Consider the following 15525-nt stretch of genomic DNA (forward strand, 5'->3'; position numbering starts at 1 on the left):
TTACGATCGGCTCGGAGAACATACAGCGCTGAGACAAACCTCTGGAGAAAGCTTAGAATATAACGGAAAGAACGATACCTAACTCGATCCAGTTCAATCCGATTCAGTCAGTCATAGAGCCTTCGCCGTAAACGATGTCTGCGTGTCGAAAAATCGACAAGTAACACTACACAAAGTGTGCTGCTTGTCGAATTTTCGTCAAGTAACACTGGGAGGGTTAAAGGGGGCGTTCTGGTATCATATAGATTAGAGTTGTTGACAAATACCCATCACCTAATATGTAATAGTGAAATAAAAGAGTAAAGAAATCTTAAAAACACATATAATTTGATATTTATTACAAATCTGTAACTGATACAACAAAATCATCATGCAAAATAACACAAAATGCATGAAAATTATGTAACAACACAACAATAATACAAACAGCTTCTTTCCATGTATCAACCAAGTCTTATTTATTGACTAAAATATGCTCATGTTCACAGTGAACTTTATGTAAACATATCTCTCCGTTACTGCCTACTTATATAGAAATTAGAGACTTGAAAAAGAAAGTATCAATCAAAATATATAGGAGTAAACAAGCTAAAAATACAGAGTATAAATGGCTAATGTCAGTAAGAGATCATTTGACAAAGAAAGAAATATACACAGATCAACTACCTAATACAATATCAAAGCTGATAGTTATGAACATTTTTTAATCATATCTTAATTTTCAATCTGAAATGCTGTTAAGACTACAAGTACCGTAGTCTGATTTATTACATTGAATTACATTTTTCATAATTCACTTTATACCGACATATGCTGGGCAATGAATAAGAAATTCCAAATTAAATATTTAAATTCAGAAGAGATCTTGAACCTAAGGACAGCTAATTACACAACCTTAATAGTAGGGCAAGTTTTATCTCAAATCACTTTCTAGCAAACTAAGATTCATTTCTGCAAAAATCAATCGCATCAGTCAAAGCTTTGAGCAAACAAGAAGGTCATTGAAAATAGGAGTAAAAAATTGTGTAAAAATCTATGGAAAATGGCAATGCAGATGAAAGACATTGGTTCCTTGCACTTGAGCAATGGTGATCAGCACGAGAGCTCAGAGAGAGACCAGGGACAAATCATCATGTTTGAAGAGAAACAGCTACACGAGTGCAACCCACCTCTCAAACTATGACATGAATAAACACTGAATTCATCCCGATCAGATCTCTGAGCTAAATATATCGAGTATGATGATTATATATTTGCCTGTTATAAAGGCAATCTTATTTACAAAGCTTAAGGGTAAGATAAAATCTACTCTACTCTGTATTTGGATTATTTATAAATTCACTTAATATATGAGACCAAATAAGGTAAAATATCATAATGATATATCCTTAAAACAAAGTACATAAACTTTAGCCATGATTTGATCGAGTGCAAATCACATTTAAAAGTTTTATTAGTATTGAGATAATCAGATACCAGTTTATAATTAATTGAAACCTTTTTCATTTATTTTCATGGCTAAAGTTTATAAAGCTAATAATGTAGGCCCTAAATATTTATTTCTTAGAACGAGTAAAACAACATAACACTGATCTACTTACAACTAGAAAAACAAGTTTAAGTAAATGAACATAAACAAGACAAATAATTAAGAAATGGTTTTGTTCACATTGTTGTTAGAGCACTAGGTTATCTTCTCATCCATGTTTGTTTGAGCCAGATGATATTAAAGTAAAATTTACTCTTTAATCCAATAGTAAATCCAATACAACTGAAAAATTTGCATAGTTTTGAATTAATGTTTTAATTTATATTGATTGTTCACCATCCTCCAATTTTAAAAATGTTGGTTACATTTAGACCAGTCAAAAATGGCAGTGACACGCTTAAGATGATTTTGAATTTAAACCCTTTAGTTTAAAGCATGTCGTTGAAGATAAACTAATACTCTAAGCAAAAAAATACACACTAGAATTTATTCTAGCAACAAATGGTTTACAACAAAATCATTTCAATCACAGAACTGGCACTAGCAATAGAGATCAACGTTTGTCACACAATCTATTCACATTTAATACAAGGAACAGTTTGAAAGGCTTTTGGTCCATCATGTTCCTACAGATCAATTCTTTTTAAAACTGTACAATTCAGTAGACCACCTCACTTTCTTAGACTGTTATGAGATCATTTAAAGTACATATAATTGTTAAGTTGTTTCTGATAAAAACAAACCTTCTGTCTGCATACAAATTCACAACAAGTGTTTATTTTGTTTATAGATTACTTTAGTTAACAGTGTACTTATGGTAACTTTTTTGAGAGAATCTTTTTTGTAATCAATCCTAAATATAAAAATTTACCCAGAATATTTTTTTTACTAACATAATCCATTATATTAATTGTTGTTTTTTTTTTGTAACTAACATAAATGTTTTCATTTTATTAATATATTTTTCATGAGGCAGTTTTTGGTGTTAACTCTTTATTTCTCAAAATAAGTATTCTAGTCAAATACAAAATTACTCTAAACTTATAACTACTTTCATATGAACCAAAATTGATTAAGTTCATTAAAAAAACACATTAAACCTTAACTCTTTAAAATTTAAAATATAATATTGCCAAGCTTGTAAATATAAAAGTGCACATTTAGTGAAAGACATGTTTCTGGCAGTAGAAAATGCTTCATACATCTGGAACAACATTTACTACACAACAACTACATGTAGTAAAACATCCAATAACCATACAAATTAATCTATTGTTATACAAAAAATATATACTGATTGCTTAGCTTTAGGCCAAAATAGCAATGATTTCTTAATGTCATCTTCTAATTTAAATTTAGAATACTTTGAAACCATCCAGTTATAATAGGAAGGCTTTGTTTGATTTACAGATTCAAATTTAAAAACTGGGTACTCAACATTTTAAGAGAACATTAAGTTAAAACCAAAAATAAACATATTTCAGTTATTTAACTATTCTGATATGGTAAAAATTAATAAAAAAAACTTAAGGTAAATAATACACATGAACACACCGGAAGTATCCCTGAACTTTTGTTGAATCAAGAAATACATAAAATTAGGCAAATCAAGACTTGTTGTCAGCCCAAATATATTATTTAAAATAACATTTCCATTTATCATGCCAAGGGACTTCATATATTATCAATAAGGTGTCCAAAAGTCTTAAACAAGAAACAGGGTGTATACAATTGTCAGACAATTTCTCCTGTCAATGGATACACACACATTATTCACTCTTGGTGACTTTAATCCCAGAGTAAAATACAAAAATTGGGGTGGAAATTATTGAACACTTCTAGCACCTTAAACTTTTATTAAGATTTTTCATGAGTAAAAAAGGAGCTTGTAATTCATTCATTGCAAGCCCAAAAAACTCTGGTGTAGGGTTTCATAATGTTAAGTTTTTGAATAGTAATGAAACGTTAGTAATGTGATAAATATATCAAATCCACCATAATACAGGGATTTATAATTCAATGCTATGAAGTAGATACTTTTTTTAGCACTTGGGAGATAATTCAATGCTGGAGAATATAATGTAGAACACCATCTAAAAGAGGTTTTAAAAAGATAACAAAGTCAAACTATAACTACATGTAGTAGAAAAAGCTGTAAGATATTCATTGAAAACAAACCACAGGAAGCAAACCGTAACAAAGACAGAAGAACTGATTTCAGGTGTGTTCGATGTAAGAAAGGCTAGTAATGAAAGTTGGCTTGGACACTTAAACAGAAGTGAAGCCTTCAAGAGCAGCACAGCTAGCATAAGTGTGAAGAATAACCTCTGCAGCAGAACTCTGCAACACATCGACAATGATGAAGCCTAAATCAAACTAAAACCACAGGTAAACCATGATATGACAATAAAATAAACCTTAAACATTAGTTTCACTCCTGTTCATTTAAGAACACAATTTCAAAAAAAGTTTTTCAATAGTTATTTGTTAACTAGTGGGCAAAGTGGCACTTTGCTGCACACGAGAGAAATGTTTAGGAAAGTTTCTTGAGTGCAGCAAAGGCAATTTGCACTCGTGTTACACATTATATTTTTCCTACAGTTATTATAAAGCTTAGAAATAATTAGTCAAACAAAGCGTTTTTGAACAAAATGGGAAACCCTGCAACAGCTGATCGTAGTCATAATATCTTTAAGGGGAGCTGAACCGCCCATAAGAGCCCATGTTAAATTCCCCAAGTTTAGGTAAATTTTTCTCGGAAACTATTTAACCTACAGCTTTAGAAATTGTAGACAGTTAATATATGTGCTTCAAGAGTGTGTTGAACTAGAATTATGTTTCTATGGTTACAAATTTTATTTTTTTAAATTTTTGAAAAATTCTATTTTTTTTTATTTTTGTAATTTTTACTATTGATCCTATGGTGATAATTCTAGTTCCACATATTTGTAGTGATGTAAGGTACACTTGGTAAAAATTTCATCAAGATATGTTTATTACTTCTTGAGAAAAGTGTACCTTTATCATTAAAAAAACAAGTTTTCGGAAAGTCACGAACAAAGATGACACTACTAGGCCACTAGATGGCCTTACTAGGTCTACTCCCTATGCTCAGAAAATTTGGTGCTTTACTTTGTTTTTTGTTTTTTTCTAGTTTTGGGAGGTGATACCTATTAATATATATATATTTTCTTTTTCAGGATAAAACAAAGAATCTAAAACTAAAATAAAAATTTTTTTTTTAAATTAAAAATTTTTAGGTTCAGCTCCCCTTAAGTGGTGCCAACCTATTTCCTAGTGTGCACGTATGACATGCATAATAAAAGCACGCTTTTTTGTGTTGTTTGGTTGGGATACTGATGTGCGACAAAGTAAAAACTGTGTGACAAAAAGTAAAAACTGTGTGACAAAGTAAAAACTGTGTGACAAAGTAAAAAGTGTGAGGCAAAGTAAGTAAATGCAGCAACTAGCAGCTTTCTGTACTATAATCCAAGGTACTATAATCACCCTTGTCGGGTGACTGTAGAAAAATACATTTTCTTCATGCTTACGGATAAACATTTAAAAAATTGTATTTTCCTAAACAAGAAAAATCATTAGAAATAGGGTTTATTAAATTTTTTGGCTCAGAATTGTTTTTCACATTACTTCAGACTAGGTCTAGTGGAGGTCACAGCACTATTATTTAGATAAAATCCATTGGTGTTTGGCGGGATTTGAACCCAGGACTTCGGGGACCAAAGTCCTACACTCTACCCACGGCCACCTTTAACTACAGGTCGCGATCAGGGAGAATTGGCAACGTCGCACCAAGCATTAACTCTCGCCCGTTTCACCATTACGGTAGTACGGAACTAGTGGGGTCGCGGTTTAAATATACTGCAATTTTACACCCTTACAATTGAGATAAAATTTTGAAATTTGGTACAGAGCTAGGGAATAAACCCTTCATGCCAATATTATGGTTTTTATAATTAAAATTTCATTTGGTAGTATATATAAATATTTTTAAAATTAACACATTAGAAAAAGTTTGGAAAAGTAAAGTCGTGTACTAAAATTGTTGTTTGTTGGTCAGAGAAGTTTCGTCTGTGAGAAATTTGTAGATAATTAAATATACTTAACTGTTCGTGTTTAACTTTTCTTTCTATCATGCTTAGTTTTGTTAAAATTTTGGGTTGAACAGAGCGACCAAATCTCGGTTTTATGTAGCGGCGCGGCAAGTAGCGCTGCCTGCAAGCTGTAGTGTAGTATTGCATAGCTAATAATTAATTTAGGCCAACTGAATTATTTCAAGCAGATTGATATGCCTTTTAGTTATCCTCAAGAATATTACTTTTGTATCAAATATTGCTTTAACACGTTCGCTACTGCAATAGTACGAAATTTTCCATTCACATGGACCAGCGACGCACATATGCGACGGCCGGTTTCCACCCATAGACTGCCGTCGCATATATGCGACGGCCATTCACATTAAAATAGACTGCCGACGCATATTTGCGTCGGGGTTCTAATGTTATTAAAATGCTTATATCTTTGTAGTGGTCTATTTGAAGGCACTGAATACCCTGCAGTGGTCTACAGAGATGTCTGACACACAACTGCGTCGCTTGGTCTGTGGATATGATGATTGGTGACGTCATATAATAGTTGGAAAAACTGGTCTTTACTTTTCTGCATCACTGTATATATGTATGCAGTATGTATGCTGCATTATCCTATGTAGCTTTTATATTTGTTCAGTTATAAACTGGTCTTGAATAATCTGTTTATTTTTTTACTTACTTTCACCTTAAAACACAAAAAAAGAACTGTCGCATATATGCGACGTTTAGTCTATTTCAAGAAAACTATGATAATTTTCACTATTGTCTTCGCTGTAGACCGGGCGTCGCAAATATGCGACATTACAAAAGGTTATAAAAAGTACAAAAAAACAAGAATAATTTATTTACAAACACGATTGTAGCGTATTACAATGTAAATGATCACTGTTTTACAGGTTTTTTCCCGTGGTCTGTGTGTACTGTTATCCAAGTGACAGCCGGTCTATGTGTAAGATTCAAATGTATACCTCGGTCTGTGGCAATGACCGCGGCGTCGCATATATGCGATGCTCAGTAGCGAACGTGTTAATATACATACATTCCCAACCAGTACAGAAGTTCAGTTATAACTGAAAGCTCTACCAGTGTTCCCTATATTTTCCCGTGATAGGTAATATTATTACAGCCAACAGAATACATTTACAGCATTGAATACATTTTGAAGACAGGTTAACTATTTACTACAATCCAACCAACAAGCTTACACGTACACGGTGCACACTGCACGACTTAATGTCTTTATATTTAAATACGGAAGCCTAAAACAGAAATTCCTTTTCCTTTTAGTTTTAATAATTTAACTGTAGTTTATTATGAAGTTTAAGTATGTGGTTTATTTACACGTTATTATGCAGTATTAGGAGAAATAAAGATATTACATCATTCATTCTGTTATTGCGCCACCATTGATAACTAATCCATTGACAATATTCTTACAATAGGCAATCGGAAGGCGGGGCTAGCGTAAACTTTTAATTTAGCGCTCATCAACCAATAGCTGCGTGGCGACCACCATCTTGATTGATTTAGGTGGAATTAGTGAATAACTAAAATCAGCGACAACATGTATAATTAGCGTGCAGTTGTTCTTCTGTGTTGGCTGGTTTTTAGTGACAGTGGTTTTTATGTCAGATATCAATATTTCAGAAATAGCTGAAACTGCATGTATTTGTGGAGTAAATTTTAAGGAAATAGTGTCAAAAATTATTTTGAGAATTTTGTTGAATAACTACACGAAAGTATAAAAAGACCAAAATAATAGCCACTGTAACCATATAAAAATGTCAATCCTTTCTTGAATGAAATAATTTTAGTTATTGCTTTTGTTAATTTATACTTTGTATAGTAAACGTCATTATTCTAATAATTGATAAAACAATAGCTTACATAGAAGCTGTAACTAAATAACATTGTAAATAGGATTTAAATTTTAGGTATTTAACAAATAATAAATCAAAGAGTAGATACGTAGAAGAGACGGAAGAAAACTACAATTATAGGCCTAATACTTGTATGTTCAATGTATCGTAAAAGGTTTTAATAAATATTGTATTATATTCTTGTATCGACACGAAAGCCTTCTTTCTTTTCCTACACATCAGTGTTGCCAGATATAAAACATCAAAATTAATAGATAATTTGCGTGCTTGTTCCAATCCTCCGCGGCACGAGCGCGAGCGTTCAATGGTTTAGCGTAGCATTAGCCATCCCATGCGGTGTTGCCACTTCGAACGCCGCGGCCTGTAGTTAAAGGTGGCCGTGCTCTACGACTAGGCCAGCTCACTCCCTTCATTAAGTATATTAAAACCAAATACATTAAATCAGGCGAACCAGGCATTAGATGTACCGGCACGTTTGATAATCTGGCATCGGTTTAAAGATTTAAAAACATTTTTGTGTGTTATTTCGTTATTTGTAATATTTCATTTCATACATTCATCATTTAGTATTAAGTTTCTTAAAAAAAGGTAATTTTGTTAATTCCCACTTTATAATTTCTTTCTTATTAATCACTCCTCAGAAAGTCATCCAGATCTATAATGGCCTAGTATTCATTTAATTTATTTATACAATTCCATTAATCTCTGTTCAATTAATCATTAATAATATCCATTCCATAGACTATTTTTTTACAAAGCCCACAACTTGTGTATTTATTACATTGTGCATTATTACAAGGGCTTACATAATTTGTAAGAGGATTGCAATTTATCAAAATTTCATATAATATAATTCAAAATTAGTCCTTAAGGAATAAAAATTCAAGTGAGAAGTGATCAGACTATGTGTTCAACAATATACTTATGTGAACATTCAGATAGTGACTATGAAGAGAGAAGGAAGCCATTATTAAAATTGTTAACACGTTCAGTGTGGCAGGCATTCCACAGCGGCTCGCCATGGCAGCGAGGCCCGGGCGAAGCCCCGGCGCGGTACCGCAAAAGCGAACGCAATTGGCATTCAAACATTTCAATCTCACGAATAACAAAAGAGCAGCGGTGATTGTACTACCTTACCCCGAGATTCCACGTACTTCCCTAAAACACCCAAAGGTAGCAGCCCTGTCTGGATCTAATAATAAGGCTATATTGTCTATCTAATAAGGCTTGAAGAGAGAAAATCCTCGAAACCGGGACAAAAGCATTGTCAGACAGGATTTTACGGGAAATTTTTGTACCAACCTACACAAAATAAAGCTCACATTCTAAGCTACAGGCTAGAAACGGTTTTAACGTCCCCCGGCAATGGCTGAGCTCATACTGAACTATTGTAGTGGGGATTGCGCAACTACATCAATTGATATAGGCCGGTTGGAGCGCTCGTCGCGCGACTACATCAATTGATGTAGTCAGCACTGAACGTGTTAAAGAAGAAGCCCAGATTTCATCTAAGTTAAATTAATTAATCTCATCATCAAGAAACTCCAATATTTAATTCATTACAGTTAACACCCTCCCCTGAGATAGAGCCCATTTAAATTACTATTGTAAATTTTAACCTAATAGGCATAAATTTCAAACTAATCTTCCACTTTAGTCCACATTCCATTGTCAGTCCTTTCATTGTAGCCGTTTAAATTTTGTTGAATATCGTTCTGTTATTAAACATAGAATAGGCCTACCCTAGAAGAAATATTGTGTGGAGAGTTTAAACATTTGAAACTATATTACCACATTTGGCAGAGTCGGAAGTGAACGGCAGAAACAAGAGCAACTGGCAGATGTCATGAGCGATGGGGAGTGGTCAGAAACGATCAGCAGATTCTAACGGAAGACGTAGTTGTTGCACTCAATGGAATTTGGGGGCGTTTTATTTTATGTTATTTACTCCAAGCATTTGATTTTGATACAAAAACTAAAATAAGAGAAAGCATACAAAAACATGAAATAATGGCTCGCCGGCCAACGATTTCTAATCATGTGCTAAACTAACAGAGTTTTAGCTAGTCTTGCAATAACGGCTGTTTTTAGATGTTCAGTAATCCGGCATTTTCTACAACGCAGTACCACCAAAGTCCCGAAATGTACCGGATTAGCGAGCCCTTACTGTATCTCTCTTGAGTGTGATTACAGAATAGGTCATGGGCATATAAAATCAAATGAGATCAGATATTAACTTTATTTTAAATAACTTCTTGATCAGCATTGTACGTGTTATTAAATTTACGGAAAGATACGTCTTATAACACTTACAACATATTTACGCTTATACTGTTACACACAAGACGGTAAATATACAAAAAAGATGGTAAGTGGTGATCGATTTCGATTGGACACCAATCTTTATTTTATTAACTTTAATTATTACTAGAGGTAAAAAAAAAATACCTAAAATCCGTCAACCTGATCACGTCACCGATGAGCGGCAACCGGTTTCAACCCATCAATTGGGTCATCCTCTGGCGAAGAAGAACATAAAATCACTCCGATACCTAACACATTTTTACAAAACACACAAATCGACTAAGCGACAGATTGTATTTAGAATATTTAGATGTACGTGTACCGTACGCCGCACAGTCGATTTTTGGCCGCATGTGTTTTAGTGTAGTTGTTCTTCATTACGTATTTTTAGACTTTCTGACAACCTCTTTGGAGTGATTTTATGTTCTTTCTTCGCCTAAGGATACTTGTAATACTTTTAATTGAAATTGCGACCATACGAAGGTAGGTATTTTAAGCCAAGTATGAACTAGGTTAAGTGTAGGATGACCCATTGCTGGGATGAAACTGGTCGCTGCTCATCGTTGACGTTATCACATTGACAGATTAAGGTATCTTAACCTCTAGGAATAAATTAAATTGTGATCAGGAGGCAAAAACAACAAAAATGAACTTTTATATATTCAAAGGGCTTGAAGCAACCTTGAATTTAAAGTATACTTTGCGTATGAGAGTGAACATACCTGGTCTAACATTAGGGAACATCAAGCCTTGGGTTTGAAGTGCACCTTGCGTATGAGGGTGGACACTGTCTGCGGAACCTGCTTCTGCTGATGCTGCCAAGGGTAGAGGTCACTGAAGCTCTCGTGTTCCAGGGCTACCTTGTGTGAGATCATCAGTAGCAGAGTTTGCAGGTCGTGCAGAAATGCCTCCTTCTCCAGGATCTCACATAGGCTCTGGATGAACCACGTGCCTTTCAGCGGATTACGCCAAGAGTAGAATCCTGCAAACATCCAACGTTTAAGAGATTGGGATACTACAGTTCAAAAGCTTATAATAACAACTGATAGACTAGGCACAAATTTTCAATTTGTGATGAGAATTAAACAACAAGAGTAGAGTTTTTGACATGAAATGCAACACGTTAAGCATTTAAAGCTGAGCCCGCACATGGAGCATATGCTGAGTGACCAGCAGCTACTCGCCGAATCATGACTAGTGTGGATGGGTGTTCATTTAACTGTCATTCAGTGGCCAACAGTGTTCGCTATTTCCCTTTTTGTGTTGGTCACACATTTAAGAGTATGAATATGTGCTATTCCCAAAGAACAGGCTGTTTGGAAAAAGATAACTGTGTTGGCATCTCAGCTCCGAAATCAACAGATAACAACACAATGAGTACGCAGTTTTTCAAATATTCAGCGCTAGATAAATGATGCATTGTATCCACCTTAAATAGCATTTAGTAGAAATTGTAAAATACAGTACTTTTCTTTATCCCTTCACAATTTAAAATACAAAAGTCTGTGTCAAATAGCATAGTTGTAGGTAAAAGTTAAGTTAATTTTTAAAACCTCCAATGAATTGCTAGGACTATATAACATTTGACATGATATCACTAACCCTCAGCTGTGCTGTAGGCTATGAGAAAGTCTGCCATGGCAGGTATCTTGTATGTTTGACTGCCAGAGTCACTGTCCACTTGCGTCCTCTTCACCAACTGAACTCCTCCGTCAAGTTTGTCTCCACGACAGGCCTGCACAGTGCACATTTGAGAATAACTTTAAGTTCAAGTGACTTATTTACTAACTGCTGTGGCTCTTGGTACCCAAGGTCTTATGGCCTTGCCAACACACACTGCATCCAAACTTCCCGGATTCACTCTTTCATTCTTCCCTTCACAGGTATTTTCAGATCTTGTCTTGCCATTTCAGTTTTAACCTTCCAACTGGTGTTCTACCCGTGGGGGTGGGATTGTGCGACAATATAATTTTGATTGAGGAGCATCCTCTTTTCTTGGTACAATTAAAACCAATCTCATCATCCTGCTTCTTGCTTCAGCCACAACTTCTGGGTCTAAATACTCGTACAACTGTCTCCATACTCCATTTTGCTTAGTGCTTACGTTTTTCATCTTTGGAGGATAGCCAAGAAATTGTCTCACTTTTTTATTCTAAAAAAACTATTAAAAGTGTGTTAAAAGTGTGCTTAGTACTACATTTTCTGAGCTACATTATACAATGAGTGTTGCATAACTAAATATTTTAATACTATACAAGATTTTAAAATATTTATATTTCCTATACCGTAGAATGGGGTGAATAGAAACACTTTTTGACTTTTAAGCTTCTGTAAAACCGATATTTTTAATTTTTAAATTTTCAACACTAGCTCATATTTTCGGTCTTGAACTCCTCTACTCAAACCAGTTATCAATTTTTTTTTCTTTTTAATCATTAAGCAGAAAAAAAATAAAATATGGCTGTTTCTATTCACCCCGCACTTTGGGGTGAATAGAAACACTGTGTTAAATTGATGATTGTTGCTTTTCCTCACTTACCAGGGGCAATAGAAACATGAAATTTATGCTTGTTAGCTTAGGTTGTTGTAAATAAAAATATTTAAAGTTAATTAACACATTTATTTATAAGTACGAAGTATAAAAACGTCGTTTTCATAAACCCTTATCCAAACAAATCGGAGAACATAAATGACAATGGGTGAAATCAGAGTAACAAAATCTTACATAGAAACCAACTAAATGAAGAGTAAAATCAGACAAATCATCCTCAAAATACAACACTCCCTTAAATCTACAAGTTGTACACGGCTTGGGAGTTGGAAGCCGATCGTACTACGTCATCGACTTTGAAGAGGGCCTCTTAATCTGTCTCTCAGAACTTGTTGGTTTGCGCAATTTTCTTGATGAATCTTCCTATTTATCCTTCCTCGTCAAATTCAATAACTTTTGCAACATATAAACGATAGCAAGTTTTGTTTTTCCCCATTACTTTGACAATTACATGATCATGAAGGGACAACTTTGAAGACTCACTGATGTCTTGAGCTAAGGTATGCTGGTTCTTCTTCATCAAATTGTTCGTCTTTGTCACTTTCTTCCAGTGTGACTGATGTAGAATCATCTTCATCTCTGGTATTTTTTTTTTCTTTTTTGGGGGGTTTTCAGGTCAACCTTTATTTGCACCACTGGTTAAAAAAAAAGTGTTTCTATTCACCCTGGTTTTGCAAAATCATGACATAACCTAAATTAAAAATAAAGTAAAAAAATATAGTTTATTCTAAGGCTAATCTATTAACACACTTGGTTTTAAGATACCTAAGACAATATAAAAAATGGTTATTAACATAAATACATGTAATAGGTTCATACTTAGAGAGAAAGTTTTGAAAAGAATGTTTTTCGCAAAAATTTTCAAATGATGTTTCGCATCATCCAACATCCGAAGCAGTGATACCAATGTGCTAAACTAATTTTTCCCAGGTAGATAGGATATGGTTATAATGGGGGAAAATAATTCCCATATATAAAGTCAATGTATAACAAAGTTATAAAAATGTGAATCATTCATTGAAGTTTTGTTTCTATTCACCCTGTTGTTTCTATTCACCCCATTTTACGGTACAAAAATGTATTGTGTGACAGAAAATGTCACATGAACAAAATAATTGTTGTATATTGGATGGATCTTGACTGGTCTTGCCCTCCCTTCCACTGATTATCCCTCTGATTATCCATCATTCTAAAGTGACTTTATATTTTTACTCTATACACCAGTAACTTACCTGTATCAGGAAGAGCTTTGGTTTTCCAGCCAACGTAGGACAGCGATCAGGTATGAAGGGTGACCACAACATGTCCACGGGATACGGGTAATCATGTGACAGGATGTAACTGGTGCCCATCCCGTGACTTAGCACGGCTACCAACACACAGTCACAGTCTGAGTGGTCCAGGCTTGCCACTATAACAGCAACAAAGCACAACTTATCCTCCGCATTGTGTAGTGCTCTCCTTCAAATCTGAAGGTCCCTGGTTTAATTTCAAGGGAGATTGTCCTGAACCCAGATGAAAGTTGTCACTAGGCTATCAATTAATGACGCTTTCCAACAAAAATTCAACATTGTATGATAACAATATAGGATTGTTCACTTGAAAAATTGCTGATAGCATTGAAAATACAAAAAAATTACTACTGAGCAAAGATGTGCAAATTTTTATTAATCTCTAGAGGTTCATTCCATAATCTCAACAAGAGAAAAGACCAAACTATTCTTTTCTTATGATGTTTAAAAGTACTATTACATTAAAAGGTGGTACGCAGACAAGAGCTACTCACACTCGTTGATCCTGGCTTTGATCTTGTCAGAGTCCAAGTCATGATATATCTGCACAGTGAAGCCCAGTCCTTCCAAGGTCTGCTGTAGTCTGACTGCGTCCAGCTTGCTGCCGACCCGCGGCGAAGTGTTGTCCATCGTGAACTCCTCATGATTGAAGATGATGGCATGCCCACGTCTGGCGTGGTCCATGTTGTACTCCAGACTCTTGAGAGGCACTGGCATCTGTGCTTGAGGATAGACCAAAGGAGTCACGCCACCCCCTCCACCTACCACACTGGCAGGTCCAGTGGTGGTGGGCTTCATCTGCTGCTCCTCCTCAGGAGCACACATGACATGGGCGTCCAAGGTGTCCAGCTTGGGCGGAGAGGAAGCACTGAACCTGAACCACTTGGGCTTGAACACGAGGTTGGAGGGCGGAGGTGGGGTGGCGTGGCTGGCGCTGCAGTAGCCAGGGTCGGACCCAGGGGTGGGCGGAGGGGAGGCCTGACTATCTGTTACACTGGACATGATCCTACGTACTGGAGGACTGTCTAGGTGGATGGGTCCATACTTGACCTCTTCTCTTCTCACGATACATATACTTCTCTCCTCTGTCTCCGTCACAGCCCGCTCCGTAAAGTCAAAGTTGTTGCTAGACTTGCTTACTGGCGAAGACGGACTACATCCGATGGAATCAATCACATCCGATATCCTCCTGATCCTAGGCTCACGAGTGAAGGTGATGGTACTAGACTCTTGGAACTCTTCAAATACCTCATCATCATTGTCATTGTAACCTTCAAACAGCAGGCTATTGGAGTGGTACTCCTCTGAGAATTCTGAGTTTTCTTGGCTCATTCTGATGTTCTGCAAAGATCTGATGAGATTATTTTCGTTAAGATCTTCTCTGTCGTAACAATTGTTAGGCCGAATTAAAGGGTCTTTTGATGGACTCGTCTGGTTCATCATATTTCCTCTCAGCGGTTCCACTGAAACATAAAAGAAGAGTTTGTAGATCAGTATATTCAACTTGGGACACAGCGACTTTGGAAGTACAATTCTAGTAGGCTATGACAGAACAGAACCTGTTGAGAATTTTATATAGTACTTAATTAATTGTATAATGGAAAATGTTCAGCATCCCAGAAACTGTCGAAATAATTTACTTTAATATCATATGTTTTTTGTTTTCTGTTAAGTAAATAAGATCAATAAAAAATGTTTTGTTACAAGTTTAGGTATGTCCTTATTTAAATAAAGGCTAAAATTAAAAGTAATAAATAAAGTAAAAGTAAAAATAACAGAAGAGCTATCCATCTGTTCTAACCTTAGTCAATTGTTCAATTTGTAGTAGTTGTCATTATGCATGCTCATTATGATTCTACTAGCAGAGTACCTGTCCTTCGTACGGGATTGGCATATAAGT

At 35.1% G+C, this 15525-nt stretch overlaps 1 protein-coding gene across 1 annotated transcript in view; it reads right to left on the reverse strand.

The window, feature by feature from the left end:
- Window positions 1-305: 305 nt before the first annotated feature.
- Window positions 306-15525, reverse strand: part of LOC128983442 (caspase-1-like) — a 120345-nt gene continuing 105125 nt past the window's right edge. Inside the window, exons 2-6 of the mRNA XM_054402735.1 lie at window positions 14120-15088; window positions 13566-13744; window positions 11385-11517; window positions 10505-10764; window positions 306-3829 (exon numbers count right to left, since the gene is read on the reverse strand). Of these exons, the coding sequence (XP_054258710.1) occupies window positions 10526-10764; window positions 11385-11517; window positions 13566-13744; window positions 14120-15068 (1500 nt within the window). The 5' untranslated portion in view covers window positions 15069-15088 and the 3' untranslated portion in view covers window positions 306-3829; window positions 10505-10525. The remainder of the gene's footprint in view (window positions 3830-10504; window positions 10765-11384; window positions 11518-13565; window positions 13745-14119; window positions 15089-15525) is intronic.

This window comes from Macrosteles quadrilineatus, unplaced genomic scaffold (genome assembly GCF_028750875.1).
Source record: "Macrosteles quadrilineatus isolate MER2022 unplaced genomic scaffold, UCM_ALF_1.0 Scaffold_1__1_contigs__length_201487025, whole genome shotgun sequence".
Lineage (NCBI taxonomy): Eukaryota > Metazoa > Arthropoda > Insecta > Hemiptera > Cicadellidae > Macrosteles > Macrosteles quadrilineatus.